Source organism: Nyctibius grandis, chromosome 16 (assembly GCF_013368605.1).
Source record: "Nyctibius grandis isolate bNycGra1 chromosome 16, bNycGra1.pri, whole genome shotgun sequence".
Classification (NCBI taxonomy): domain Eukaryota; kingdom Metazoa; phylum Chordata; class Aves; order Nyctibiiformes; family Nyctibiidae; genus Nyctibius; species Nyctibius grandis.
Genome location: NC_090673.1, coordinates 5,993,599 through 6,019,804, shown reverse-complemented (window position 1 = coordinate 6,019,804; position 26,206 = coordinate 5,993,599). Strand labels below are relative to the sequence as shown.

At 45.2% G+C, this 26,206-nt stretch overlaps 1 protein-coding gene across 1 annotated transcript in view; it reads left to right on the top strand.

The window, feature by feature from the left end:
* Positions 1 to 943: 943 nt before the first annotated feature.
* Positions 944 to 26,206, top strand: part of RABL6 (RAB, member RAS oncogene family like 6) — a 51,025-nt gene continuing 25,762 nt past the window's right edge. The window contains exons 1-7 of the mRNA XM_068414017.1: positions 944 to 1,361; positions 5,974 to 6,108; positions 11,614 to 11,661; positions 17,066 to 17,118; positions 18,681 to 18,772; positions 19,654 to 19,794; positions 20,949 to 21,054. Of these exons, the coding sequence (XP_068270118.1) occupies positions 1,232 to 1,361; positions 5,974 to 6,108; positions 11,614 to 11,661; positions 17,066 to 17,118; positions 18,681 to 18,772; positions 19,654 to 19,794; positions 20,949 to 21,054 (705 nt within the window). The 5' untranslated portion in view covers positions 944 to 1,231. The remainder of the gene's footprint in view (positions 1,362 to 5,973; positions 6,109 to 11,613; positions 11,662 to 17,065; positions 17,119 to 18,680; positions 18,773 to 19,653; positions 19,795 to 20,948; positions 21,055 to 26,206) is intronic.

The window sequence follows — 26,206 nt, the reverse complement described above, 5'->3', positions numbered from 1 at the left end:
TGGGTGCCTGCTCCTCCCTAAAGGTGAATAATTGCTGCTGCATCGAGGTCATACTGGGAAGGGCATGGTGGGACTGGGGGAACCTGGTCATGGGCCAGGATAGGGGTCAGGGGGAGGGATGATGATTACAGGGGGTTTACATGGGGTTACAGCAAGGGATGACAGGGTGTCAGAGGGGACTCTGAGGGGTCACAGGAGGGGACAGTGGGGTTTAGGGGTCATGGGGGTCTATGGTGGGTCACAGCAGGGAATCACGGATGTTACAGCATGTCACAGGGGGATTATTGGGGGTCACAGGAGGGAATTATGGGGTTGTGAGGGTCACAGGGGGAAAACGGGGATGTCACAGGAGGGGATTACAGGGGTTATGGGGGTCCCAGAAGGGGATTAGAAGTGTTTGGGAGGGGTCCCAGGGATGCTGGGGGGGCCCAGGAGGGGGTTATGGGGGTCACGGGGCAGCTATGGAGGTCCCAGGAGGGGGTTACAGGCTTTATGGGGGGGGCTATGAAGCTTACAGGAGGGGATTGCAAAGGGCTTGGGGTAGTCCTGGGGGAGCTCTGGGGGTCCCGAGAGAGGATGGCGGGGGTCCTGGGGGTCCCATGAGGGGACTCTGGGGTCTCTGGAAGGGTTTCAGGGGGCCGGGGGCTCACAGAGCGTCCTGGCGGTCCCAGGAGGGGACTCTGGGGGCCCTGGAAGGGTTACAGGGGGCCGGGGGGTCCCACAGGGTCCCGGGGGCCGGGCCCCGCCGCCGGCCGCGCCCCGCGCCCTCCTGGCCCCCGCCGGCCGCCGTACGCCGCCGCGCGCCCCGCACCGCCCCCGGCGGCGAGGCGGAAGAGGCAAGATGGCGGCGGGAGCCCCGTGCCGCCTCCGCTCCCCGCGCCCGGCCCCGAGCGGCGGCGCCCGGCGGGGCTGAGCCGCTGCACCGGCCCCACCGCCCCCTTCCCCCCGCGCCGCCCCGGGCCCGGGCCATGCCCGGTTAGCGCCCCCCTCCTCGGCACACGGCGGGGCCCCGGCTGAGCCCCTTCCCCGCCGGGCCGAGCCCGCACACCTCCGAGCCCGGGAGGGCCCTCATGGCCCGACCAGCCCTGCCCCAGCCCTGATTTACCCGCGCCTCCCGCTCCCCGAGCCGTGATCTCCCTCTATGCCCCCCCCGGGGCCGCCCTGCCCCTGAGCCCCGGAGCAGCAGCAGCCCTTCTCCTGGAGGTGGTGGCGCCGGTGTGGGACCAGAAAGATGTTCTCAGCCCTGAAGAAGCTGGTGGGTTCGGACCAGCCTCCGGTCAGAGACAAGAATATCCCTGCGGGGCTGCAGTCCATGAACCAGGCTCTGCAGAGAAGGTTTGCCAAGGGAGTCCAGTATAACAGTGAGTTGGAGCCCAGCTTTGGGGGGGGTCTGTCGGGGGGGCACAGGCAGCCCTGGGCAGGAGGAAAGCTGCTGTGGTCCATCCCATCTGATGCCCCATAGCGTGCCTAGGGACACTGGTGGGACTGTGACCTGCATATGCTTTTGTTGTGTATGGTGCTTTTACCTGTACTTGCCCAACTGTATGAGGTTCGACAAGGCCAAGTGTCGGGTCCTGCACTTGGGGCACAAGTCCACACACTGTTACAGGCTTGGGGCAGAGTGGCTGGAAAGTGCCTGGTGGAAAAGGACCTGGGGGTGTTGGTCGATGGCCAGCTGAATATGAGCCAGCAGTGTGCCCAGGTGGCCAAGAAGGCCACCAGCATCCTGGCTTGTATCAGCACTAGTGTGGCCAGCAGGACTAGGGCAGGGATTGTCCCCCTGTACTCGGCACTGGTGAGGTCGCACCTCAAATCCTGGGGTCAGTTTTGGGCCCCTCAGTACAAGAAAGACCTTGAGGTGCTGGAGTAAGTCCAGAGAAGGGCAACGAAGCTGGTGAAGGGTCTGGAGCACAAGTGTGATGAGGAGCGGCTGAGGGACCTGGGGGTGTTTAGCCTGGAGAAAAGGAGGCTGAGAGGAGACCTTCTCGCTCTCTACAACTACGTGAAAGGAGGGTGTAGTGAGGCGGGTGTTTCTGCCTTCTCCCAGGTAACAAGCGATAAGACAAGAGGAAACGGCCTCAAGTTGTGCCAGGGGAGGTTTAGATTGGAGATCAGGAACAATTTCTTCATGGAAAGGGTTGTCAAGCACTGGCACAGGCTGCCCAGGGCAGTGGTGGAGTCCCCATCCCTGGAGGGATTTAAAAGCCGTGTAGATGTGGTGCTGAGGGACATGGGTTAGTGGTGGCCTTGGCAGTGTTGGGTTAACAGTTGGACTCGATGATCTTAAAGGTCCTTTCCAACCAAAACGGTTCTGTGATTCTGTAAAGCCACATGTGCAATTAAATCTTAGAGCTTGCATGGGAGGAGTAAGGGATGGGAAACTTCTATGTTTCTGTGTGGGACTTGGGAACCTGTAGTGCAGGACTGTCCCCAGGCAGCAGATGTCCTGAACGGCATCTTGCTTTCTGCTGTGGCACAAGAGAGAGTTCCTTGTAAATCAATTTTTGTCAGTTAAAGCATCAAGAGAGTAACTCCCCTGAGAGCGTGGGTGACCTTCCCTGCAGCCCAGGATAATGGTATTTATAATTAAGCTCTAGTGGTTATATGATAAGGGTCTATTGAAAAGCTCTGCCCTGCCAAGCTTTAATGAAAGGTGAGTTATGTCTGCCTGTATGTGCCCTTGGTCCGTAATTTCATTCTGACTATCTTTTCTGCAACTGATACGTTCACTCTTTTCTCAGGGAATGTTTTCAGAATTTCTTTCCTTTCAGTGTTGAGGCTTAGGGTTACGTTTTTCCCTTGAAGCTCAGTAAAGGTTATTTCTAATATGATGTTTCAGGAGGGCACTGCAAGTATGTGAAATACATCCCAAAGTAACAATAGTGAGACAGGGATGGTAGTTGTGCCATCCTTGCTGAAAGCAGAGACGGTACCAGAGCGTGCTGTGAGGATCAGCTCGTCTGTGGGTCCAGGCAGGCAGTGAGGTCAGGTTGCAGAAGGCTGAGAGGCTTGGCGGTTTGGAAAGAGGCTGATTTGTAAACGTGGCACTGAGTAATTTCTGTAAAGGCACACATGTTGGGGGAATCGAGCTTATGGTGCATCTTAATCTGAAACAGAACACGGAGAAGAGATTAGCACTTCAGGTTTCAGGGCTTTTTTTGCTTTGTTTAGTATTACCACTACTGAGCGTGCTTTTGAACTGGTGTGTTTTGCAGCTCTCTGCTGTACTAGGGAGAGCGTTTGGTGCCTTTCTCCATAGCACATCTGTTAGATATGTCTGTAGTGCTTAATTTGGAAAATCAGCGTCCTAGCAAGCAGTCATGAATGTGAACAGAAGCACAGTGTTATTGTTAAGAGACTTGATTTCCAGTAGAAGGCAGGGGGTGAGGATGAAGCTATTGTGCCTTGGAACACAGCACTGCATCGTTAAACACGTACCTGGAGAGAGACCATTGATCTGTGCAGAGACTTCGTGCAGCCCCCAGACCAGAACACATCCACGTTGCTCCACTGGTGCGCGTTTGAGATCAGGTAGCTAATACCAGCTTGTGATAATGGAAGAGAAAGGAGTTGACTTTTCAGAGAATGAATGTTTGCGTTGCAGACGGTGCGGATCAGCTGCATCCTGCTGGCACAGCAGTCGACGGGGAGTACTCGTTGTTACGTGTCGACTATGTTGTGGAAGAACATTCGTGGATGTGTACCTGCTTGCCATTAATACAGCAAGGCCAAAAATGCCAACATCTGAGCTACCAACTCAAGCCTTGCTGCTTTTTGTCTCGTTACTGAAAGCCTCGGGGAAAGCTTTTTGGTTTGTGCCCTGGTTTATCAGGATTTGTGTTCTAGTTACTGCTTTCATATCTGGAATAAAACTGCGGCTTTCTGTCGTGGCCTTAAGGGAAGCTTTCCAATCTCCATAGTAACTCTTCCCAGGATCGCTGTTATATAATATTTATCGGAGGTACAGGCAGGCTTACAAAAGGGCTTCCAAGTACCCTACATAGCCACGGCGCGGCAGAGCTGGAGTAGGTTCCAGCACGATGAGGTCACGGTGGTGAGTTGAAGGTGGGCTGTGAAGGAACGTCATTACAAGGGCCATTGCTCAGGAAGGGCAGAGCTGAAAATCCTGTGCATCGCCAGTGCTCCTTCCTTAGCAAACACATGACATTCAACAGAGGAGTGCCAAGTGTGGTTTGTAGCCACTGTTAACACACACAGATCTTTAAAACTCCTCCGTTCCCCTGGAGCTGCCTGTGATGAATGGTTTTACAGAAACATTTCCTTGCTTTCGTAGACCATTACTGATCGTCAGCTGAAGCCTGTTTCCCCTCCCAGAAATACATTTAGTGTGCAGAGAATGCCTTGAGTGGCTTGCTGATAAAGCGGGCAGCAAATGGCCGGGACATGGGCCTTATCACCTGGCTCTTGGATCATGCAGGGCTCAGAACAGGCCACGCTGTGCCAGCCTTCACGGCTGTCAAGTACATTTTGTAACCAGGCAGCCCCTGGTTTGAGGTGATACTGAAGGTTTTGTGGTGTTAATGGCACTGGGGATTACAAGCACTGGATAGTGTGAGCCTCTAAGTGCAACCGAAATGATTTGTTTTGACAGTCTCCCTCCCACTCAGTTAAGTTTTCAGAAGGAAGAGTGTTGCAGGGTGGGCAGGTTTAGATTTCTAATGAAATGATGAGAGCAAAGGCCAGTATTAGCCCTCAGCAGCAGTCACTTCCTCTGCGTGGGACATCCTATTTCAAAAACAAAAGCATTTTCATACTGCATTCCCAGCACACACACTCCTTATTTGCTCTCTCTATCGTCTGCATCAAGCTCCTGTGTTTCACATAGAATCATAAGCGGATGGGTGTGAGGCCAGTTGGTGGAAGTGGAGCTGTTGTGCCTTTACCCGAGACTGCCATCAGTACACTCACACCTAAAACCAGCTGAGGGCTGGCTCCTGTGGTGGAGACTGTCCCTCTGACACACGGAGGACCTACAGAGATTCAGTTTCTCATGGTTTTATTATTTGAGTTTATGTCCCCAAAGGGGCATGCTTGTTTTGGTTCAGTTTACTAGTTTCTAATGCATGTAAGAGACTGATTTTGATTTAATTTGAATCAAACTGTGGCCATCAGCAGAGGCAGTTTGGTGAATTTATCAGCAGCAGTTTAAGGTAGACCCCTGTGAACGTAAACTACCTTGCTCCTTGTCTTGGCAGTAAACTACCTGCCAAGCAAGGATTGCCTCCTCACCTGAGACCATCTGGGCACTGAGCTGGGGCAGCTGAAGAGCACTACGCTGTCTTGTTCTGCTTCCACTGGAAAAGGGGATGCTGCCCCAGCACAAGAAAGCTGCGGGTAGCTGAGAGTGGGGACAGCTTAGCTCTTCTGTTCACCAGAAGCTGCCTCTCAGCTCTCCAGCACCATCCCAGTTGCACCGGTGCTGGCATTCAGAGTCACAGCCCTGTGGGAGGGGAGCAGCACCTGTGGATGCAGGACCCTGCCTCATCGGCTCAGCTGAGAACTGGTCCTTGAGCTTTCAGTGACTTGGGGCAACTGGGTCTAGGAAGTGAGTATTTTCTCAAGGAATGAGAAATGTTTAAGGAGAAATGGGGATGATAGAGGAGGTAATTGAAGGAGAAGCCTGGCATAAAATGCTGGCAAAGAGACAGGGTATGGCAGAGTGGGAGTGAGGGCTAGGCAGAGGTAAAGAAGGCAGTAGGATGGCTGAAGTTGTGCAGATTTTGAAGATTCAATCTTTTTGTTGGTTCTTTCTGCTGAGCTAGTGTGAGTAGCTGAATAAACGCTAATTTTAATGACTGAGGCTCATGTTTTTTAACAAACCCCATCATGCCTGTGTAATATGGGAGAACTAATTACATCTGAATAATGCTTGCAAAAAGTTAACGTGCTTTTCACAGCGTTCTTCAATTTGTTTTTAATCAGCTTTATTTATCTGCTTGCTCTTTTCCCTAGTGAAAATTGTCATCCGAGGGGACAGGAACACTGGGAAAACCACACTCTGGCACCGACTGCAGGGAAAGAAATTTATTGAGGAATATATTCCAACTCAGGAGATCCAAGTCACCAGCATCCACTGGAATTATAAAAGTAAGATGGAAGAGGGTGGAGGGAGTGACAGTCATGGGACAGTGCCTTGGGGGTAGAAATTCCACTGCAGCCTCCTTTGCTTCTTTCTTCTGTGTCTGCTTGGGAGATAAAATGGTCTCTCATCACTCTTGTTATTTTAATTTATTATTCACGGTTTCTCAGTCATGTTTTTAATAACTTTACTCAGAAAATATATAAGTGCTAAAGGATAGCTCTTTGGAAGCCTTGATTCGAGGAAAGTGTTTAATAGGTGATCCAAAAGATTTGAAATATTTGTGATACGCTTGACTTGTTAATGAAAACAGGTTTATTATGGAAATCTGTCTCTGAGGCGAACCCTGCTTTTGGTGTTACTGTGTCACATAGAAGCGAATAGCATGGAGTAAAATAGCTTTTTACTGATTAAGATATGAAGAGCATCCTGTAACTGGTGAAGGTGATGTTTTAAAAATGACTGTAGTATTAATAACTCTAGGCTGACTTACCGAAGCACGGAAGTATCTTATCAGTAGCTTTTTTTAAGTGCTTGTTTGAGTCTGAGAGAGGAGGTGTGAATTTTTTTTATTTTCCCCATCTGCTCTGACAGTATAAAGTGACTATGAAAGCCCTCGATCTCTCCTGGAGAACACACTGCAGGCACTGAAATTGCATAAGCCTATGATTCAACAGTGCATTAAATCCAGCTTTCAGGTTCCTGATCAAAAATGCCACAGCCTTGTTGGGTGAACTTGCTCTGTAAGACTGATTTTGCTTTAAAAAAAAAAAGGTCAGCAGTTAGTTTGCCATTATCAGACATTGTCCGTCTGCACCACACTGACCTTTTGTTGAATCAGGTACTCTCTGTCTCCTCACAGCTGGAAAAAAAAACCATGCAGTTGGGGTAAACACCAAATTGGGTGCTTTGTCTAATTCACCAATCCATTTTGTATTGCTGGATGATACTGTGATGCCCAAGTCTCGTGATAATGATGGTGGAGCCGCAGGGTGTGTTCACCAGCAGTCTGCCTTGGGACAGGGCTCTCTCAGTCCCTGTTGGCTTCATAAGCTTCAGCGCGAGGAGAGCGAGCAGCTCCTGCCATTGTACCTTCACAGGGAGCTGGTAACCAGAGTTCTGGAGACTCTCGTGCCCTTAATGAAGACAGGCTTCCATGTGAGTCAGCTCTCTCTTGATAAAGGTTGAAAAGGTTTATAAGGATGGTTGTGATTTGCCTTGGATGTGGGTGAGAAACAGGTCACCCTTACTCAATGCAACGAGGGGTTTTCTCTCGTTCACGATCTGATGTGGAGCTAAGCCTGATGTCATGGGTTTTCAGATTCTTTGTTTGACCGTGATGCAAAAGTGTGCCTGCTGGCTTCTACATTTCTTCATAAAGTATCTTTATTTTGGGTACCATCTTCCTGATGTTCTGCCTATCAGCTGGCCCAAGGCATCAACAGATCTGCGGTATTCATGCAGTGGTGTTCCCCAACTGCAGTGAAACCTCTGGCACGTTGTATTTTAGCTGTGGCATTCTTCCCCCACACTCCTCTTCCTCTCTCTCAGAATATCAGCACGTTGGTTATTGATGTGTGAAGATAGACCTTACAAGTTGTTTGGATGATGGAAACTATCTCCAAAATCAAACTTGAATGCTTCAGCCTAAACAGACCTAGATCAGAGTAAGAAATTAAACACCTCTTTCTTAGATATCCATGTCTAAAGAGGGCACTGAATGTTAATTGTGGTTTTCTGCAATATCATAGGTAAGAGCATTTGGTTTCCTCTCTAATCAGCGTAGGTAACACACGGGCTGTTTGTAAATACAGCCTGGGAGTCTGACATTTCGTTTCTAAGAGGCTTACTCATAGCTAATTGTTTTTGTGTACACGAACAGGTGTACAAAATGCATGTACACAGGTTTTGGTATACGTGCAAAAAGGTGTTTGGAGAAAGATCCTGTCATCTCGTGTGTGTCTGCCTGTTTTAGGGACTGTGTGTTCCTTTGCTGAGCTGAGGCTTAGGCACTGGCTTTTTCAACACAGATGCAATCCTGGGGTGGAAAAGAGCTACATGCAAGGCTGGCTTTTGCTGTGTGTTGGTAACGCAGGTGTATTTGTTATTTCTAGTTCTTCTAACATTGATGTGAAGTGTTTTTGTGGAGCTTGCTGGTTAGAGTTGACAGCAATGTGTATGTATGGTGATGGGCTTTTCTCAAGGTGAAGCGTTGCCGAGCTAGTCTAAATATCTAGAAGGCTGCATATGAAACTGTGCCTTTCATTTGTTTCTTTTGCATTGTAAAACATTATTATTTTCTTAGTAGTAATTTCCAGCAGTATAGGAAGTTCTCTGTTGACCTTCTTAAAACTTGTTTTAAAAAATAAGCATTGTAAGGTATGTTTCCTGCTGTGAAAACTTTCCATCCAAGATGGGTGATGTGGGCACTGAGAAATTGGCTCAGATCTAATTACTGCCCTGTTGGCTGAGTCAATTTGTAGAGGAAAAATAAAGTTTGTTTTTCCTGTGATCATGCTCTCAAGCTACCTTGAATAAACATTATGAGGTAGCTGGCAGCAAATATTTACAGATGTTAATTAAATTGCTGTCAAATATTGAAGGATTCTTCCATTGCCTGGCGTTAGAATATTTACATTTTAGATGTAAATCTAAAAGCCCACCACCTTGTCATATCTTCAGAAATTTTATACTGGATGAATTAATAAAGGTAGAGTAATTTCAGTTATTTCTTCCTACTCAATGAACAAAATTGCTTTTCTGTGCCAGTTGTCTCTATAATGGATCTTTGTAATTTTTGTGTCCAAGTAAGGAGTTCCCATTCCTGACCCTAATGCATGCTTTTTTAGATCCTGCTGGTCACCAATTTTATTCTCTGTTTGGCAGTCTCAGAAAGGGAGTTTGAAATAGAAATTGGCAAATACTTTCGTTCAAATACTTTGAATGGTTTAGTGCTGGGTGTGAGGAATGGCAGAGCTGCTCTGCTCTGTAGGATTTGTGATCCAAAGCATATGAAGTGAATCATGTAATTGCATGAGAGTAAATATGTCTGAGGGCCTGTGAATTCCTGGCGATGAACCCACCCATAAAGCAGTGATTCTTGTTTTTAAATGAGCTTTCTTGCAGTTGGAGTCTTCTCACACCTCTCCATCGTTCTCTGGGAAAGCAATGTCTTAGTGTGCCACTGGCTACAGAGCCCTTAGCCAAATAGCAACTGCATATAGGTTTTTTGAGTGATTTGATCCATGGTTTGTGCTAATCCAAGTTACAGAGTTAAAAGGATGAATTGGCACTCTTTTTGCTGCGACATGCCGTCCAAAGCCGATAAGGTGAAATGCTGCTCGGTGTGAGTCATACCAAAGCCAACACAGCAGCGCTGAAGTAATTATCCTCTTGTGTGTGCAGGATAATCAGGAATAAAGCTGGTGATGCAAAGCAAGAACTTATTGGCTACGAGCTAGCAGGAGCACTGGTGCTAACAGGAAAAAAACCCACGTGGAAAAATGGTTTTCTTGGATCTCACGCAGTCAATTTCTTTGTGAAATTCTGTGCATCCCCTCAGATAAAAGGGTGTAGAGCAGGTCTTTCTGAGTCAAACGGTTCAATCCCTCAGCTGTCTGGGAGTGCTACTGCTCAGCAGGATGTCAGTACTGCAGAAATTACTCAGCAGAACAAATCTTAACTGAGGGTGCATTTGGTGTTAGGGTAAGGAGGTGGGGACGTCTGGAGCTCGGAACAAAATGCCGGTGCTAGGTACCAGGTCACCTCCTAGGAGAGCACTGCATGTCACCCAAGGGCTTACTGTTCTGAAATGGGGTTCCAGCTTCTCTGTGGAAGCCCCTTGTTAATGTGCTTATGTGCTGCTTCACGTGGTGCTGCTGGAAAGAGCAAGCAGCCCTCTGCACTCACCTGTGCCCCTGCAAAGTTTGCCATCTGAGAAAGGAAAACATCTCCTGTCCTTTTGCAGAAAGTCTTGACTGTTGAAAGGCACCAGGATTGACTTTGCTGGTCTGTCCATCCCTGTGTCCTTCAGGGACAGCAGCAGCACTGCCAGTCCCAGCTGCAGGCTATGAATTTGGGGGCAGACCTCCACTCTCTGATCAGTGTCACGGCGCACTCTGAATGGGCTACGGACTCGAGCAGCCCGTGTCACTGGTAGGGCACCCTGCTGTGCCAGTGCCTGGTGTGAGAAGCTGGCAGTACAGTCGGGTGCCAGGCGAGTGAGTAATGGGGAGTGGTTGGGCTTTAGCCATGCCTGGCTGATGGTCTGTAGAAATATTCAGGGACAGAATTAATTTGGGGAGTTTAATCATTTGAGCAGAGGTTTTGGTACTGTCTGTGTTTTCAGTTGTGATGCTGACCCTGGGCAAGTCTCCTGTTCGTCCTGTGCCCCTCTGCCCTGCTGGCAAAGTGGAAGATAAGTGGGAGTTGCTATGAGGAAAAAACAGAGACTGATTTTGCTTCATGCATAAATGTAAAAAAGGATCTTTCTCCAGAAGCAGAGGATCAAAGTTTTCCTTTACTCATAATGTGTCTTTACAATATTTTGAAACATTTAAGTTAAGCCAACAGTGAATGCTTTAGAGGAAATGTTTTCTAGCTTGACAGTGACTCTTACCTAAATTCTCCTGCCATCCTATGAGATTATTTTCTACTCTGAGACATTATCCTCCTATTCCGTTGCTCCAAGTACAAGATTTTGCTTTGTAGACTGTAGCATTTCCAAAAAGCAACTGTTGCTTATTTGGATTCAACAGAAACAGCTAACCAAAGCTGCCCATCCTTTGTGCCATCTGAAAGTTAAGCTGCTAGCTGTCAGTACCAGCAGTGGTGTCTCTGTAGTTAGAATTTTGCTTGTCTTGCCTCACATTTTAGCAACTCAAATGTATGTTGCTGCTTATAATTTACCTATCCCGCAGCTCGTTAAGAGGCAAAATTGCCTGTAATACCTTATTTTTCACAAAATGCGACTTGAAATTTGCAGAGAGAATGGATTTCTGTAGCCACAGGACTGTCTGCACCATTTGTAGCGTTCACATGAAAGTGTTACTAGTAAGGTTCATCTTCCTTAAGTGTGTGTATTCCTTTTTTTGCAGTTGTATACCTTGCTTATAGACCAGACTTTATTCTCCATGTTAAACTTATACCTTTTTTTGAAAGAATATGGAAACCTCTGTATGTTAAGAAAAGAATCCATGCAAAATATTTATAACCTGCTTCAAATCTGACGTAAAACATCAAGGAAATCTAGCTATCTCTTATGTGACTGAGAGTCTTTAAGAAGTTCTTTAGATAGCACAGTTTTGATGTACAACTTGGACCTTCAGCAGTGGGCCACCTTCTTGGTATGTTTGGGTTTTCTTTTAACTCACTCAAGAATTACTTTTCTTTTGATGTTCGTCTACTGCTTCGACAATGTTGGCTTTGGGTGAGGCTCTCTGTGGTGAGTGTTGAGTGTTGGTCACCTTACTGCAACCCTCTTCTAACACTTTGTGTTCTTGTTGTGCTTTTAGCCACTGACGATATTGTTAAAGTTGAAGTCTGGGATGTAGTTGACAAAGGTAAGATTTATAACTTCCTTTCTAATGGAGATTCATTGTTCTTTCTCAATTTTAATTAAAAACTTGCATGGAATTCAGAAATACCTGCCTGCTGTAGAAAAACATCTGTACTTATTTTTTTCAATGCATGGATGTTACTTCCTGAAAAAATATGGAAAGGAGAGAGAGGAGTCTCCTATGCTAGAGCCCATTATTTGGAGTCTGAACTTCAGATCAAACCCAATATTCAGCAGCAGTTGTTTCATTGCTCCGTGACAGATGAAACAGCCTGCTGCTCAGTGTATTCAGGTTCTCTGAGCCTTATAATAAACTTCATCTTCTCCCCTTTATAGTTTTATATCTGTTTAGACAGCTACTGAGTTCTTTGTTCTGTTTATAACAGTTCTTGCCGAGCTGTTTCTGCAAAGGAATGCTGCTGTTAAATTGACAAAATGTTATCTGCAGTGAATAATGTATGCAGGAGGGAAGGATGAAAGAGAAGCCAATTACTTAAATTCACTTAGGAAAGAAAATGCAATATATTTAATCCCAAATCTTTTCTAAATGCTTAGCCAAGGAAAGTATTGAGATGTATAAATACATTTTCCATTAGTTTTCACGTTTGTCAGAGTATAAAGTTCTATTTTATAAAAAATAACCCCCAAAACATACATGAAGACACAATCTGGATGCAGTGCAAATCTGGATGCAGTGGAATCTGTTCCTAGAAGGGGTTGGGATTCAGGGGTTAAATCTTAACAGCCCATTCTGTAGCCCCAAATGCAGATATTGTTTGGCTTTTAAGAGGCATTTTGTACCAGCCAGGCTCCTAGTTTAAAGTGCGAGTATGGTCAGGAGTGAGCGTCTGTCACTCTGTGGGTTGTGCTCCTTGTTTGTGTGTTTCTGTCGGTCAAATCTGTTGACCACAGTCACTGAAATTTAAACTTTTATGGCTTGGCTGCTGCTACCTTTCTGGCAGCCTTAGCTAGAATCTGTGCTGGCACCCATTCCTCAGCAGATCTGCATCCGAGGTGCACTGCCCCTGTTGTACCACCTGTGCCACGTACACGTGTGTTACCACCGAAAAATCAGAAGATAAGTACAATAGGGAGTGGGAAAGGGAGAAATTTAATTTTTCATGTTAGCTAAATTGTATTTAAAATAATAAAAAAGAAAAGGTAATTAAAGATAGGAGCTCTAGTTCAGATGCATAATGGAACCTTTAGGTTAAACTTGAAACAATAACTTTAAATGAAAATCCTGGGCACTTTATCTTTTTATTCTTTTAAACTCCAGTTTTCACAGTGTAGACAAAACCTTACTTAGGTCAGAGTTACTGCTGAAGTCACTGTGATTACAGTTTGGCTTTCAGATCCTGGGATAACATGTGCAGGGCCAGAATCTGAGCAAAACATCTGTTTTCTTGCTGCCTTGCAAGTTTGGTATGAATAGATAGACAGTTAATTTGAGAATCATGTGGTTCCAGTGTTTATTTCTGTGAATAGCTTCTCTGAGCAGAGTCATCTTCTCAACTAGAGACTTGTCATTTCTTTGGCAAAACAGATTGGATTTGGTATGTGCAGATGTTGGTATCAGCTCTTCTGATCCTGCTTTCATTTCTGACAGTGGAGCATGTGTTAGAAATCTCAAGGGACTCTCTTCTCTCCACTTTATATTCTTTTGAAATAAAACTCCTTCTGTTAAGATCCCTACTTATGGACTGCAGATATGTATTTTTATGTAATCAAATGTACTTAATGCAGTATAAAAATTCAGATCATCACGATGTAACAAAATCAAATCCTTTCCTATTGCCATAACATTGCGGGTTCTTGATAAGTACAACTTTAGGAGAATGTGCAAATTAACCATTAAGAGCTTGCTCATATCTAACGTTCATCTTAATGTTATCTCATGACATTTTTGTTATTCCTTCTGTATGCTTAGGACAAAAAATCCTCCTGCGTGATGCTTTTGGTGAGAGCAACGCTGATCTAGGCTGTAGACTTTTAGTAGTGAAGTATCCGGTGCTGCTGCAGCATAGTGCTGACAAGACCTGATCCTCCTTTTTCTTCCTTGCCTACCAGATCCTGGATAATGTGCATATTTAGAGTGGTGCAGAATGCTGCATTTATCAGGCTGGAGTTGAAACTGCCAAAAAACGTACATTCTGAACATGCATTTCAACATAAGTTGTTTCCAGGCTAAGTTTTTTCATAGTGTTTCCCCATTTTGGAAGAATTGTTCCTTGTTAGAGAAAATTAAGAGACCTTAATGATGTGGGGATGTAGCTAGACTGTCTAAAAGATGTATCCATAAACTGCAGTTTTCAACTTTAGTCTCGTAAAGCAGCTTCAGCCTCTTCTCTGCTGTGCAGTGCTGCCATTCTTCATGTCTCTGTGTGCACAGGAGGATTTGGGGAAATTAAAAGCTGTACCCTGAAAAAAAAAATGTACATTTGTACATACTGTGCTGCTCCTTTTACCTTTTCCTTGACTCTTTGGGTTTGGTTTTTGTTTTGTTTTGTTTTTTTTTAATGTGCAGACTCACTGGAGTATTACGGATTTCCCTGCAGCCTGCTGTGTTCTCCTTGGGCCTGCTCAGAGAGCAGGGCTCATTTGTGTAATGATGCCATTTGTTAAAATCTTAACGAGTAGAGCTTACTCCCAGCTATGAATTGTATTCAGTTTTGTGCAGTGTGTGTAGTAAATACCATCTCCTTTGCCCTTGGAACTAATAGAACGTAGGAAAGATATTGCTCAGCAGAAGTCACAGTCCTGACTCATCTTTCTGGCTTTGCAGCAAGTTGTGTAACTGCTGCAGGTCATAAAGCTGTAAGAGATGCTGAATGCAAAGAAGCTGCTTGAATGCAGGTGATTGAAGAACAGTTCTGATCTCCTCTCTTGCAACTTCTGCTAGTTTGGTTCTTGCATCTTTTCCCATGCACTAGCTGAAGGGATCAGACAATATTTTTTTCTGTTGTCCCCAAAATAGCATAAACTCTTTCCCTCATATTGGGCATTCCTTTCCTCTCCCTGCCCCTTCAGCCCTCTCCCTCCCAGAGGTGTGCTGCAAGAAGGGGGAAAGATCAGAATTAACATTTGTTATTTTCAGATGTCGTAAGTTAGATAACACCAGGGATGCAAATATTCTAGACGTGTGTGTTTGAATGGTGAACAGAAGCATCTCCCTCAGACTGTGGACAGCATTTGTTGGCAAGCTGTACTGAATCTTTGCTATCCTGCAACAAAACTGATGGTACATAAAGGTGCAGAGTCTCTCAGGTGCTGGCCACAAACCCAGTCTTCTGGTGTTCACTAAGAACTATTCTGTAGACTTTGGTGCACTGCTGCAACTTAATTGATTTCAGTGATGCTATTATGCCTGCAAGTAAGGACCAGTCACCGTTCCAGGTAGAGAAGCCGAGCGCAATCGCAACGTGAAGACCCTTGCTTTCTAATTGAAGCTCCTAGATTACACGTCATTGCAACCTTAAACACAGGACCTTGTTCGTAAAACAACGCAGTCTTCATTGTGCACTTGCCTTTACAGGCTGAATTGCACCTTTTCACTATATACATCTTGTCTTTATCTGGCTCATCCTGCAGTTTTGGTTCCAAAAATAGACACTGCACATGAATATGTACACACATGCGCCTTTCAGCTCTGTTACTCCTTTGTAGATGACCTCCTTTACAGCAGCGATGAGCATCATGTAAGAATATTACTCATTCCTCTTGATACGCACATAAAGCCATAAACGGGGAGAGGTGTGCAAGTCATATATTCAGTCTCAAATCATTGGTTGTAAATATGTCCAGGTTAGAAAGACACCTTGGTTGCTCAGGACGAGAGGACCTATGAAGAGTATTTGTGGTTGCTTGGGCTTCTGTTTTAATACCTAGAAATTCAGGTCATGCCAAGCATAATTTAGCAGTAACTGCAGAAATAGTGATGTGTTGACATTCAGATGAGCCACACGAATGCCACTGACTTGAAATGAATTTAATTGAAGTGGGAAAAGGCACGCACGTCCTAGGCATCCCACACCTTCAGTTGCACTGGGAAAAATCAGAGCCCATGCTTGAATCCTCCAGGGAACCACATTGCATGAATGAGGAAGGATCAGGATTATTTCTGCTGCTTTCGGATGTCAACAGTAAGATGACACGATGGGGGCAAATGTTTTGTAGTGATGCACAGAAGCACGCGCCAGACACTGTCAGGGTGTAGGGACTGGAACCTCCTTCTATATCCTGCAGCATTAAAACTTCGTGTAACTCACAATTTTCAGGCAGCCTGAGGTTTAAAAACACTCACTCCTTTTCTGGGGATGCTGAGTCAAATGCCAGTGGTACTTTAAAATGTCAGTTTGTGACCTTATCCAGTGCTTATTGAAGCTGTAAGAAAAGGGAGAAGTCTCAGGGGGTCTGGCCTTTAAGTATAAGGGCTGTATTTTAGCACGTGTCTTAGAGGAAGCAGATGAGTTGGAGAGAAGCCTGCAGATTCCTTCAGACGGGACCGTGGCTGTGGGACTGCAGGGCAGGTCTCTCTAGTGGTTTTCTAGTGTCGTCTCCAAGTGTTTAGCCTGCTGCCTCTTGCACTTCCCTGTGAGCTTAAGCAGAGTTTTACCTGTGCTCTAGCTTATTTTTGTGTGCGTGTCTGTAGAGCATGTGGCTTTAGATGGTGCCTCTGGAGGATTTCCTTTCTGCACCATCGCTGGTGATGACCAGACCTGACCCTCTGGCTCTGGCCTTTCATGCACGTGTGAGCTGTCTCTCCTCTACTTCTCCACAGCCCCTCACCACAGTTTATTTGATTTTGCTTGGATTATATAAGTTCTGTCTGCCTTTTGGCTGTTAAATTCTCATCGTCTCCTACCACCCCTTTTTTTTTGGTCACAAGTCAGCCCAAAGCACCCAGTGGGATCTGAGATCACCTTTATTTACAAGGCTGCTTGCTCCAGGTCAGTGCCATAGCACAGCAACGTCGTGGTGTGTCTCAGGAAGACTGCGTATGGAGTTGTGCAGTTCAGTCATAGCAACCCCACAATCTTTTGCTTCTTCACCACCAATGCAACAAAAAATGCAACAAAACAGCTTCCCTTTGTGGCCAGGGAGTGCACCAAATCCTGTATTATTCAGTCATTGTGACTTTATGCTGTGAAGAGCGTGGTTTAATCTACCCCAGACTTTTCTTCCTATTCATCTTTGAATTAGACTAGCTGGTATTCTTGAGCAGGGTAGCTGGCATTGTTCAACGAGGCATGCCTGTCCCAGCCCTCCTCATTCCCCATGCTTATAGTAGAAGTTGGATCTGCTTTAAGGTCATGTTCAAAATGCTGTGATCCTGCCCAGACCCATCCTGGAGTTCTCTGCCCAGTGTAATGCTTTTTTTTTTTTTTTTTTTTACAATTCTTTTTAAGGAAAATGCAAAAAACGAGGAGATGGTTTGAAACTGGAAAATGACCCTCAGGAGGTGAGTCACCTTGAATGCAACCTCTAGTCTACCTTTGGTCCATGGAAAGTAAGTTCTATACTTGTTTCTGCTTTAAGGCTGACCTGGCAGGCGGTTGAGGGGCAATGTGATCCCTGATGCTCTTCACTCCATTGCCTGTGCATTTTATCCTGGTTCGTGCCCTCACCACAACTTTCCCACTGTTTTCCATTCTATCTTTTGGGAATGACTGCACCCAAATGTTTACTCAGTAGCTTTGTACCTGTCTGCACATGGACAGTGGCAGGAAGTCCTTTTGTAATGGACTTCTTGGGAGACCTGGAGAAGTCACTTGATGCTGTGCTCCCTGGCTGCTTCTTAAAACTGGGCTAACAATTACCTTTTAACACCCTTTGAAATGCAGAGGAGGAAGGGGCAATAGAAGTGCTACCTAGTGAGTAAAAGTAAACAGAGTGGCTTCCTCAAGGCTCTTGCACGAATGTCTCCCCTTTGGATCTTCTGCTGTAGAACAAACTGCTGTATGGGAGACCGTGCTACCACGTTCCCCAAACTGCATTGGGGCTGCCTGTGGACTTGCATGGCATCTCTTTCAAAAGATGTACGAGTTAATCCTCAGGAAAAAAATCAGTTTAACGGCTCTTGATCCCATGATCTCTGCTGCAGCTCTTCAAGAGCTTTATTGCTCCTGTTCATGTGGCAGTGCCCTTTGGGGCTCGGTGCATGGGCGGTGTTCTGGTACTCACTCAATAACTGCTTTGTTGGAATTGCTAGGAAAGGCAGTGTCACTGGTGTGCAGAGAGCTGAGCACTCTGTGCTGGGGATGGCTCAGGGCAGTGAAGAGTTACCTCTTTCACAAGGGTGCCAGTCCTGCTCAATCTGTGCGGTCAGATGAGGATAATTTTATTTTAAGATGTTCTCCTATAGGAAGAAGCCTCTATGACAACAGATAGCACAGCTGCTTCTTCCTTTACAAATGTGGGTGCATTTTCCGCTGCCGGGAAATGAGTGAGAATTGATCCATAGGCACCAAATTGCAGCAGGAGCCTTGGAGGTTGAGTTGTGACCAGTGCTGTACTTTGCAGCGGGCAGAGTCCAAATGATGAAAAGCAATTCGGGTGTTAATAAATACTTTCAGCCCTGCATGGGAGAAACTTGGTAGAAACCTCATCCCAGCTTTATGCACCAGAAGCATTCGAAGTACAGTCAATATTTGGGTCAGCAAAGAGATGGAATGGGAGCTGTGTCCTCTGTCCTCCATCCTGAAGTTTATACGGAGTTATCTTCTCAACACAGGATTTGGGGGCACAGGGGAAAGAGGAGGGGGTGAGTTTTAGAATTTGCTGTCAGATGTGTTTTTTTCAGACACTGTCAGGTGCTTCACATCCTGCTCCTTTGGGCAGTGGAAGCTGTGAACCACCAGGTATCTTGCTTAAATGATGATGATGATGTGACATCCAGGAATACTTCTTATAGTGACTGTCACTGTAGAAAGTTTGCCTGTTCAGCACTGTATCAGTTGTGTTCTCTACAAGCCTGAAGTTGAATCAAGTTATTTACTGCTTCTTTGGCCTTTATTTCCTCAGGCAGAGTCAGAAATGGCTCTGGATGCAGAGTTCCTGGATGTCTATAAGAACTGCAATGGCGTAGTGATGATGTTTGACATCACCAAACAGTGGTAAGACTTCTTCAGCGGCATGCACCATGTGATTCTCACTTGTTTAGTGAAAACAAATGACTTCTAGACCTCTTGATTCCCACGTGGACTCTGGAGCTGATAACCAGCCTACTGAGTTGAAGCAAGCTTGTATCCCTTAAAATAATAATAGCTTCATCTTCTGACGTGTCTTTTAATACACTCCTCTCCCGGGCCTGTTCTAAACAAGCAGTCTCCCTGTGGGGTTGTGTACTGCGGTTTCTGATACGCTGCTGCCTGAGGCTTGATAATTAGTGCTATCACAGGTGGAAAGTATGCCGGGTGTGTTACAAACCCCTGCTCTAGAGAGCACTAGGGAAGGGGGAATGCTAATGAGAAATTCCCAGGAAGACTGGTATTAGTAAGGATTATTTAGAGGCCCCAGGCTGCATTAATGTACAGAAATAATGAACTGTTCATTTTGCACATCTGCTGAGCTGGGTGAGAGACATATGGAAGCCAGAGTGGAAAGAGGAGGTGGTAAGAGTTCCTGCTTTATATTTAAGCTTGTGTTTTACAGGTTTGGTATGGGTCAGTGAGTCCGTTGACAGCTGAAGGGATGGAATCCTTTTCTTCTGCTGACTCCACACAGTTTTGTAGGACTGAGGGGAATATTGCTGTAGGAGATGTGAGGTTGCTGGTGGAAGTGGATTATTGAACTTGTCAAGTTGTTTTTGAATAAAGAATGATACAAACATATTTAGAATTAATGTATATCTCTGAGGGGGGGCAAAGAAGCCACAGTCTTGGAAGGATTTTGGAAAAAAAAATCTTACTTTTTTTTTCTGTGATTTGTGCGTGAAACTGCTCACAGAATGATGTTTCCCACTCATCTGCCTGTATCTCTCTCTCCTATGGTGAAGGACATTTAACTATATTCTGAGGGAGCTTCCTAAAGTGCCGACCCACGTTCCAGTATGCGTGCTGGGGAACTACCGAGACATGGGGGAGCACCGGGTCATTCTGCCTGGCGACGTGCGGGACCTCATCGACAATCTAAACAGGTAAGGTGGCACCACGGGCACCAGGCAGAGGAGCAGACCTCGGCTGCTCTCTGTCATTAACGTAGATAACTGTATTGCTGCCGTGTTTCAGATGTACATCACGTTCATTCTCTGACCCTCTGCCTAGCTTTTGGGCTTTCGTAGCTCCAAGTGTCTCACACAGCAGCTTCAGTTTACATGATGGGCTCTTTTTCCCTTGATCTAGGAGCCTGTACTGGGCAGGTCGTTAGCTGTATTCCTGGAAACAGTGAATGCCTGCCAGCATGTGCCTTTCAGAAGTGCTTTTCCCAAGAAGTCATTTTCTTTCTGGATAGTCCTCTTGTGAAAGAGTCCTTTCCCTGCAGCACAACTGTTCTCTAAATAATTCTGCTACAAGAGAGCCAGCTAGTGTAGCTGTCCTTGCTCTTCCTCTGAGAGCATCCCCACACAGCATTTACTGGGCACAGCCAAGTCATGCACCTCCCTTGTCAGCCAGGCAAGATTTTCCCTTATGCAGAGATCTGAGGCGCTCTGTTATTTAGTAAAAAATATTATTTGTTGGTCAGGATTCAATAGATAGTACCTTTTTTTGGGTGGTTTTATGTTTTTAAAGCATTTTTTCGTTTTCCCAGTCTCTTACTTGTTTGTGGCTGTGTCAGGCACACAGAAATGTTAAAGTTTAAAAGTTAAACACAGTTTTAAAGGCTTGATTCCGTAATGTAATGATTTATTTGCAAGTTCATCTCTATATGTGACTTAATTGAGTTTAATGCCCACTGCTGGCGCTTGTTACTTAATGTAGGTCTGTTTTGTGGCTTTAAACAAAAACCTTCACCAAGAAATGAACAGCTTGTATGGCTGTGAAACCCCCAGTTTAGTAAAGCGATGGCCCAGTGTCCTGACATAGTATTTCTTAGTCTGGCAGCCGCATGACGCTGCAACGTAACAGCAGCTGCGTTCTGGCACCCTTCAGGAAGAGCCAAGTGTGAATTTTGTCTGTAAACAAAATATGAGTCCCTAGCAGAGTGACCTGCTAGCCTACATTTGGGGATTGAGGGGTTGGCTTGTAAACGAGGACTGTTCATGGTGTGTAATTAAGCAAGTGCCTCTTCTGCGTGTGTGCAATCCATGTCCTTTGTACAATTTTCTTCTCTCTACTTATCTGGTTGAGACAGGCCTCCCGGCTCCTCATATTTTCGCTATGCTGAGTCTTCCATGAAGAACAGCTTTGGCCTCAAGTACCTGCACAAGTTCTTCAACATCCCCTTCTTGCAGCTGCAGGTAAGAGAGAGGGTCTTGGTTCCTCTAAGGTGGGAATTTGATATTTGGGGTTTCTTTTGTTGTTAAAAATCCTGAGTGGATTTTTGTTTTCGTAAGAATTGTTAACAAAATTATGTTAGTACGTTGGTGCCTGTGACGTAAACATGTCTCTGCTTGTGAGAGGACTCTTCTCTGCTGTGTTTGCCAACGCTTACATCTGGAGAAAGGCTCCAAGGTGGTGAATAACACTGGCAAGAAAATCACGTCCAGTGGTATAGTTACCAAGTCAAAAATGTTACATACGCATATTTGTTAAACTTTGTATTTAATTTCTGTTCAATTAAAGCTCAGATGAAAAGAGATTTGGTCATAAACCAAACAGTTCAGTGACAACTGTTTGCTGAAAATCTTTGCCCTAATGGTAACTGATCTGCTTGGATCCTGTGCACACAGATCCAAGGCTGCTATTTCCTTCATAACTGAGGCTTCTTGGGTGGACCGAGTGGAAAGGCAAAGGCTGAATGGGCACGGAAGGGTGGGATTCTCAGCTGTGGTCCTTTAGAAGAGGACCTTTTGGGGGGTGATCATGTGGGGGTCTTTTGGGATCAACATCATATGCGTTTTGGGGGTACATATGATGTTTTATCATTGTTTTCTATTGGATGGAAAAAAAAACCAGGCAGTTCATCTTTATTATCTTTCACCAGTAAGTGAAATGTCTGTGTGTGTTTTTGTAGAAATAATCCCCACTGAAATGCTAGTTCAGAAGCAGCTCAGATATATTAGTGTATGTTGCCACGTCCTCAGGCTGCAGAGCAGAAAGAACCAGGATAAGAAAATCGAATGTCTAAAAAGCCCGTAAAACATGTCAAACAATACATTTTTGAGGAGGAAGTTATAGAAATCTGAGATATAAACCTGACTTGGTGCTCAGTGGAGAAGATTGAAATCTACCAGCATGATGTTGGTTGAATGTTTGGTTTTGTAACCTCAGCTCCTATGGTAAAGTGATGTCTTGTGGAAACCATGCAGAATAATTAGTTCCCAGGTTACTTTTGTCAGATTTGTAGCTCTCTCCTTTTCTTCTCAAATAGATGTTGATACGAGAAAAAGACATTAGAACAGGCTCCCTGCCAGATTTGTTTCTGAAAGCTACTCATAATGATGATGTTGATAGTCAGTACATGCACTGATTTTCCTAGCCAGAGTCATAACCAGGAAATACCGAAGCATTTATAGTATCAGGTTTGCTTGGAAGCAGCTTTAGGATGCGAATCTTCGGGGACCTTTCATTTAAATGTGCTGTGTATAAGTAAACATGATCTATTAATCTGAGACTGAAAGCAATTAGGACACTTAGGTAAGGCAGTTGGCCCCAAAGCCAGAGAACTTCTTGGACAAATCTTGGTCTTCAGGGAAATAGAAAAAATAAATCTGATAAAACCTTTAGTTGTTTGGAGATTCCAGTGACAGTTGCTTAGGAGAAGCGAGGGAAATGGGGTGAGCAGCTGACTTTTGTTGTGCTGCTCAGTGAGCTCAGGGGGATAGTCCAAAAGGTGCAGGTGCCACATAATTAGGCTCCCAAATCCTGTGTTTTTCATGTAATGTAATTAAATAATTCAACGCTGTGGAAACAAACCTGAAAAGACTTTAAAAGTGTAGTTCCTGAGATGTGCAAGGGGAGATTTGGATTGGCTTGTGAACATGTTTGCTCTGTTCTTTGTACCTCGATACAGAAGGTGGTGGTTGGGGAGGTTGTCCTGTGCCTGTCGTTCAAGGAGAGAGGGATCAGACCGTAGCTGCCTGGCTTGTCCTTTAGAACAGCAATGCCAGAATTAATTCCTGCAGTTCTGTGCTCATACAGGGATTGCAGGCGGGTGCTTTTCCGTGCATTCTGATAGAAATCACAGCATAGGATCCAACTTGGAGATGGCTTCTTTCACTTCCCTCTGGTGTGCAGGAGATCTCTGGCCTTGCCATTCTGTGCCGTGGTAGGTGACACTGCAAATTTGGAGGCTTTTGGTTTCTTCCACCCAAAGGCTTCGGGGCTTTACTTCATGTCAAACTTCAGCTGAGATGTGCTGCACTTAGTTTTTCCAGCACCGCTTGCATTTGTGCCACAGGTTTATTCAAAGAGCTTCATGCTGCTCTGCAGTAGCTGCTACTGGGTGGCTCTGGGTGTTTTACTGCTCCTGGAGACGCGCTGGGAGTCTTGCCTTCGAGTGCCCGGGGAGCCAGGGCTGGTCCCGCTGGGCCTGATTAACAACCCACGCAGCATGGTGTTAGAATTTGTAGGAAAATCACAGCTAGACTTAATTCCTGAAGGTTTTGCTTACACCTTCAAAGAGACTTGCCAGTAACAGGCTCCAGAAAGGAGTAATTTCCCTGGTACTTCGGTGCAAAGCAGGGTTAAAGGAGAGGAGTGCTGCTAGGTATTAAATGCACGTATGATTTAATCAGTCTCAGTCGAGCTCTGAGGTTCCTCCGTGTTCCTCAGCCTGGCCTCCCGCAGCTCTCAAGGGGAAGAGGAGTCGTTCAGCTGTGTGCGAGATTCCAGGCTGTCCTTTGGCAGGGCTCGTGTTCAGTGCGTTGGTTCAAAGTTGCACATTTCTGCGTTCAGCTCACATTCATGCATCTTTCATGAAGAAAGCAGTGGCTGAAATTCATACCCCCGGTATAGAACACGTTCTCTCTAGCAGCACAAGCTCTTTAATTATTTATCAGTTCCTTTCCAGGGGAGGGATTGTCAAACCTGAGAATGCAGTTTAGCTGTAGGTATTGCTGGTGGCCCACATAATGTGCAAATGTGATCAGGTCAACTGGGCTTTCGGATGCTGCGCTGGAAGGAGACAGAATTCTGCAGGCAGCTGAAATTGCCTTTTCCCAGGGAGCCCTTGAAAGTGGCATTCAGCCAAAGCATTGGTCTGTAGCACACATGATTTATTCCCTTCTTTTGGGTCATTGCTAAAAATAAGCTGTATCTTTAATATTTTAATACCAGCATGGTAAAACAGAATTTATTTTTTCAGTACTTGTAAGTCCATTATTAGTGATGAATTTTTACAAAATTAAATGCAACTCTCTCTTAATTAAATCGAAGTTCTTAATTTACTGTGATCTGTGAAAATCGAAATAAATACAACTCTGGTATATGTCTTACTGCCAAAGTATGAGGAAAGGCAAACCACTTGGTTAATAAAAGCCATTATCTGAGTGCCTAAGGTAAGCACTGGAGAGCAGTGTCCCTTCTGTCTCTGTTTATTCAGCTAATTTGCTCAGCATTTATTTCACTCATTTTAGGAAACTGAGGATTAAGCAGCAGAAAACGTGCTCATTTTTGCTTACACTGTGTGAATAACATCAAAAGATAAAATCTATTGCTTCTAAAATGTTGAATTTCTTGAATCTTGAATTCTAAAATCTAGAATTACTTCTAAAATCTGGATTAGTACTTCTGTTTAGTGTAGCAAGTTTAAATATGTATAGCATGTTTTGCTGAAACTTTCTTGTCTGTATACCACAATAAAGGGAATTTGAGTTCACTAATGACTTCATAATTCTTTGTATACATGTTAATTGAAGTCAAGTTTCCATCTGCGTAGAGCTTATGAATATGATGAATAAAAATTACCTAGCAAAGGAAATATGGATCAGTCCAAGCTCTTAACACAATGACAAAGGTAAAAATGAAGAATCTAAATGTTTGGGAAGCAGTAAATTAGCTCAGATGATCATAGAAGCTCTTAAATTTCAAGAAAGACTGTATCTTCCAGTAAATGAGCATGTTTAAAGGTTATCAACCACTATGAATCACTTGGTCTTATAATACAAAATAAAAATTACTTAAGCCTTGCTTGCTGATTTAAGTCATGGTAGAATTTGATATAAATCAGCCTGTTCCATGGAGGGCTCGGGCTTTGCCCTGACTACTCCCCTGGGCAGAGCAGTGTGGTCTGGTTTATGTAAGGCAGATGAGTTACTCGCTCTTTAAATTCGTACACTTTCCCGTTAGCTCCAGAGTTGTCATGTCTATGAAACTTTATTGTCAATGATACATGCATGTAGACACTGAATGCCATCGCTTTATACAATGTTTGTCTTCCGATAGGGATGTTATTCTGTAAATTCTGTAGCAGATTTCCTTTTGTGCTTTTTATTCCAATGGGATCTTCCTGCAGTGAGCACATATGTTGTCAAACATGGAACTAGAAATTCCCCACGGTCATTGACGCTAAGCTTCAGAAATATTTGTCGTAGTGAAAAGCTTAAATGTGCGTCGAGGGTAAGGCAGTTATACAAGCAAAAACCTTTGCAGTTTGGAGGAGATCTGGGGTTTCTCTTCTGTCTCCTCCTGTCTGGGCGGCAGTGCAAGTTGGCAGCGGGTGAGGAGCCCGGTGCAGGGTCTGCTGCAGGTGAGCCTTTGGAGCTGGCCGTGCCCGTGCAGCCTCAGCGTAATGCGTGTGGTTATTGATCTCTTCTCGTTGCCATCTGGGCTATCAGGAGGAGAGTCCTGTGACCATCTGCAATTGATTTTGAGCCTTTTAAGCCAGCATTTCCCCTCGGCTGAGGTTTTTGCTTGGATTCTGTTGGAAATGTGGACAGGGAAGGGCTGAATTAAGCTACCCCGTGTTACATGAGTGAAGCCAACTCACTTTATTGCACTCTTGAAATGGACTGGAGTGCCTGTCCCCCATCTGTGGGGCAGCAACTGAAGGCAGAGAGGCAGTGACTTCTGAAATTTCACTGACCTGACAGGTTGTGCTCACTCATCTACCCTGTCAGTGAAAAGAAAATTATTGTGAGGTTTTGCATCAGCTGGGTCCTACTCACAGGGGGGCTCCTTTAGCACAGGGAAGAAATGAAAGATCAGAATGAATGGGTTGCACAGCTGTTCTCCACAGGAGCTGATACTGTTCTCCAAATGCGACTGGTGATGCTGTGTCTGAAAATCACACGTTATTGATTTATGGTTGAGTATAGCTCGCAGAACAAATTACTTTCTTACACACAGACTTTCTGGATTAACATACTTTTGCTACTGCTTCAGCTTCCCTTTGTGCCTCTGTATTTAAACTGCACACCGTGAGAGGGACCAAAGCTCCTGTTTAATTCATTGCAGTGGATGGTGGTGACACAAGATCTCCCTGCACTCTGTGAGCACACAGAGATCTGT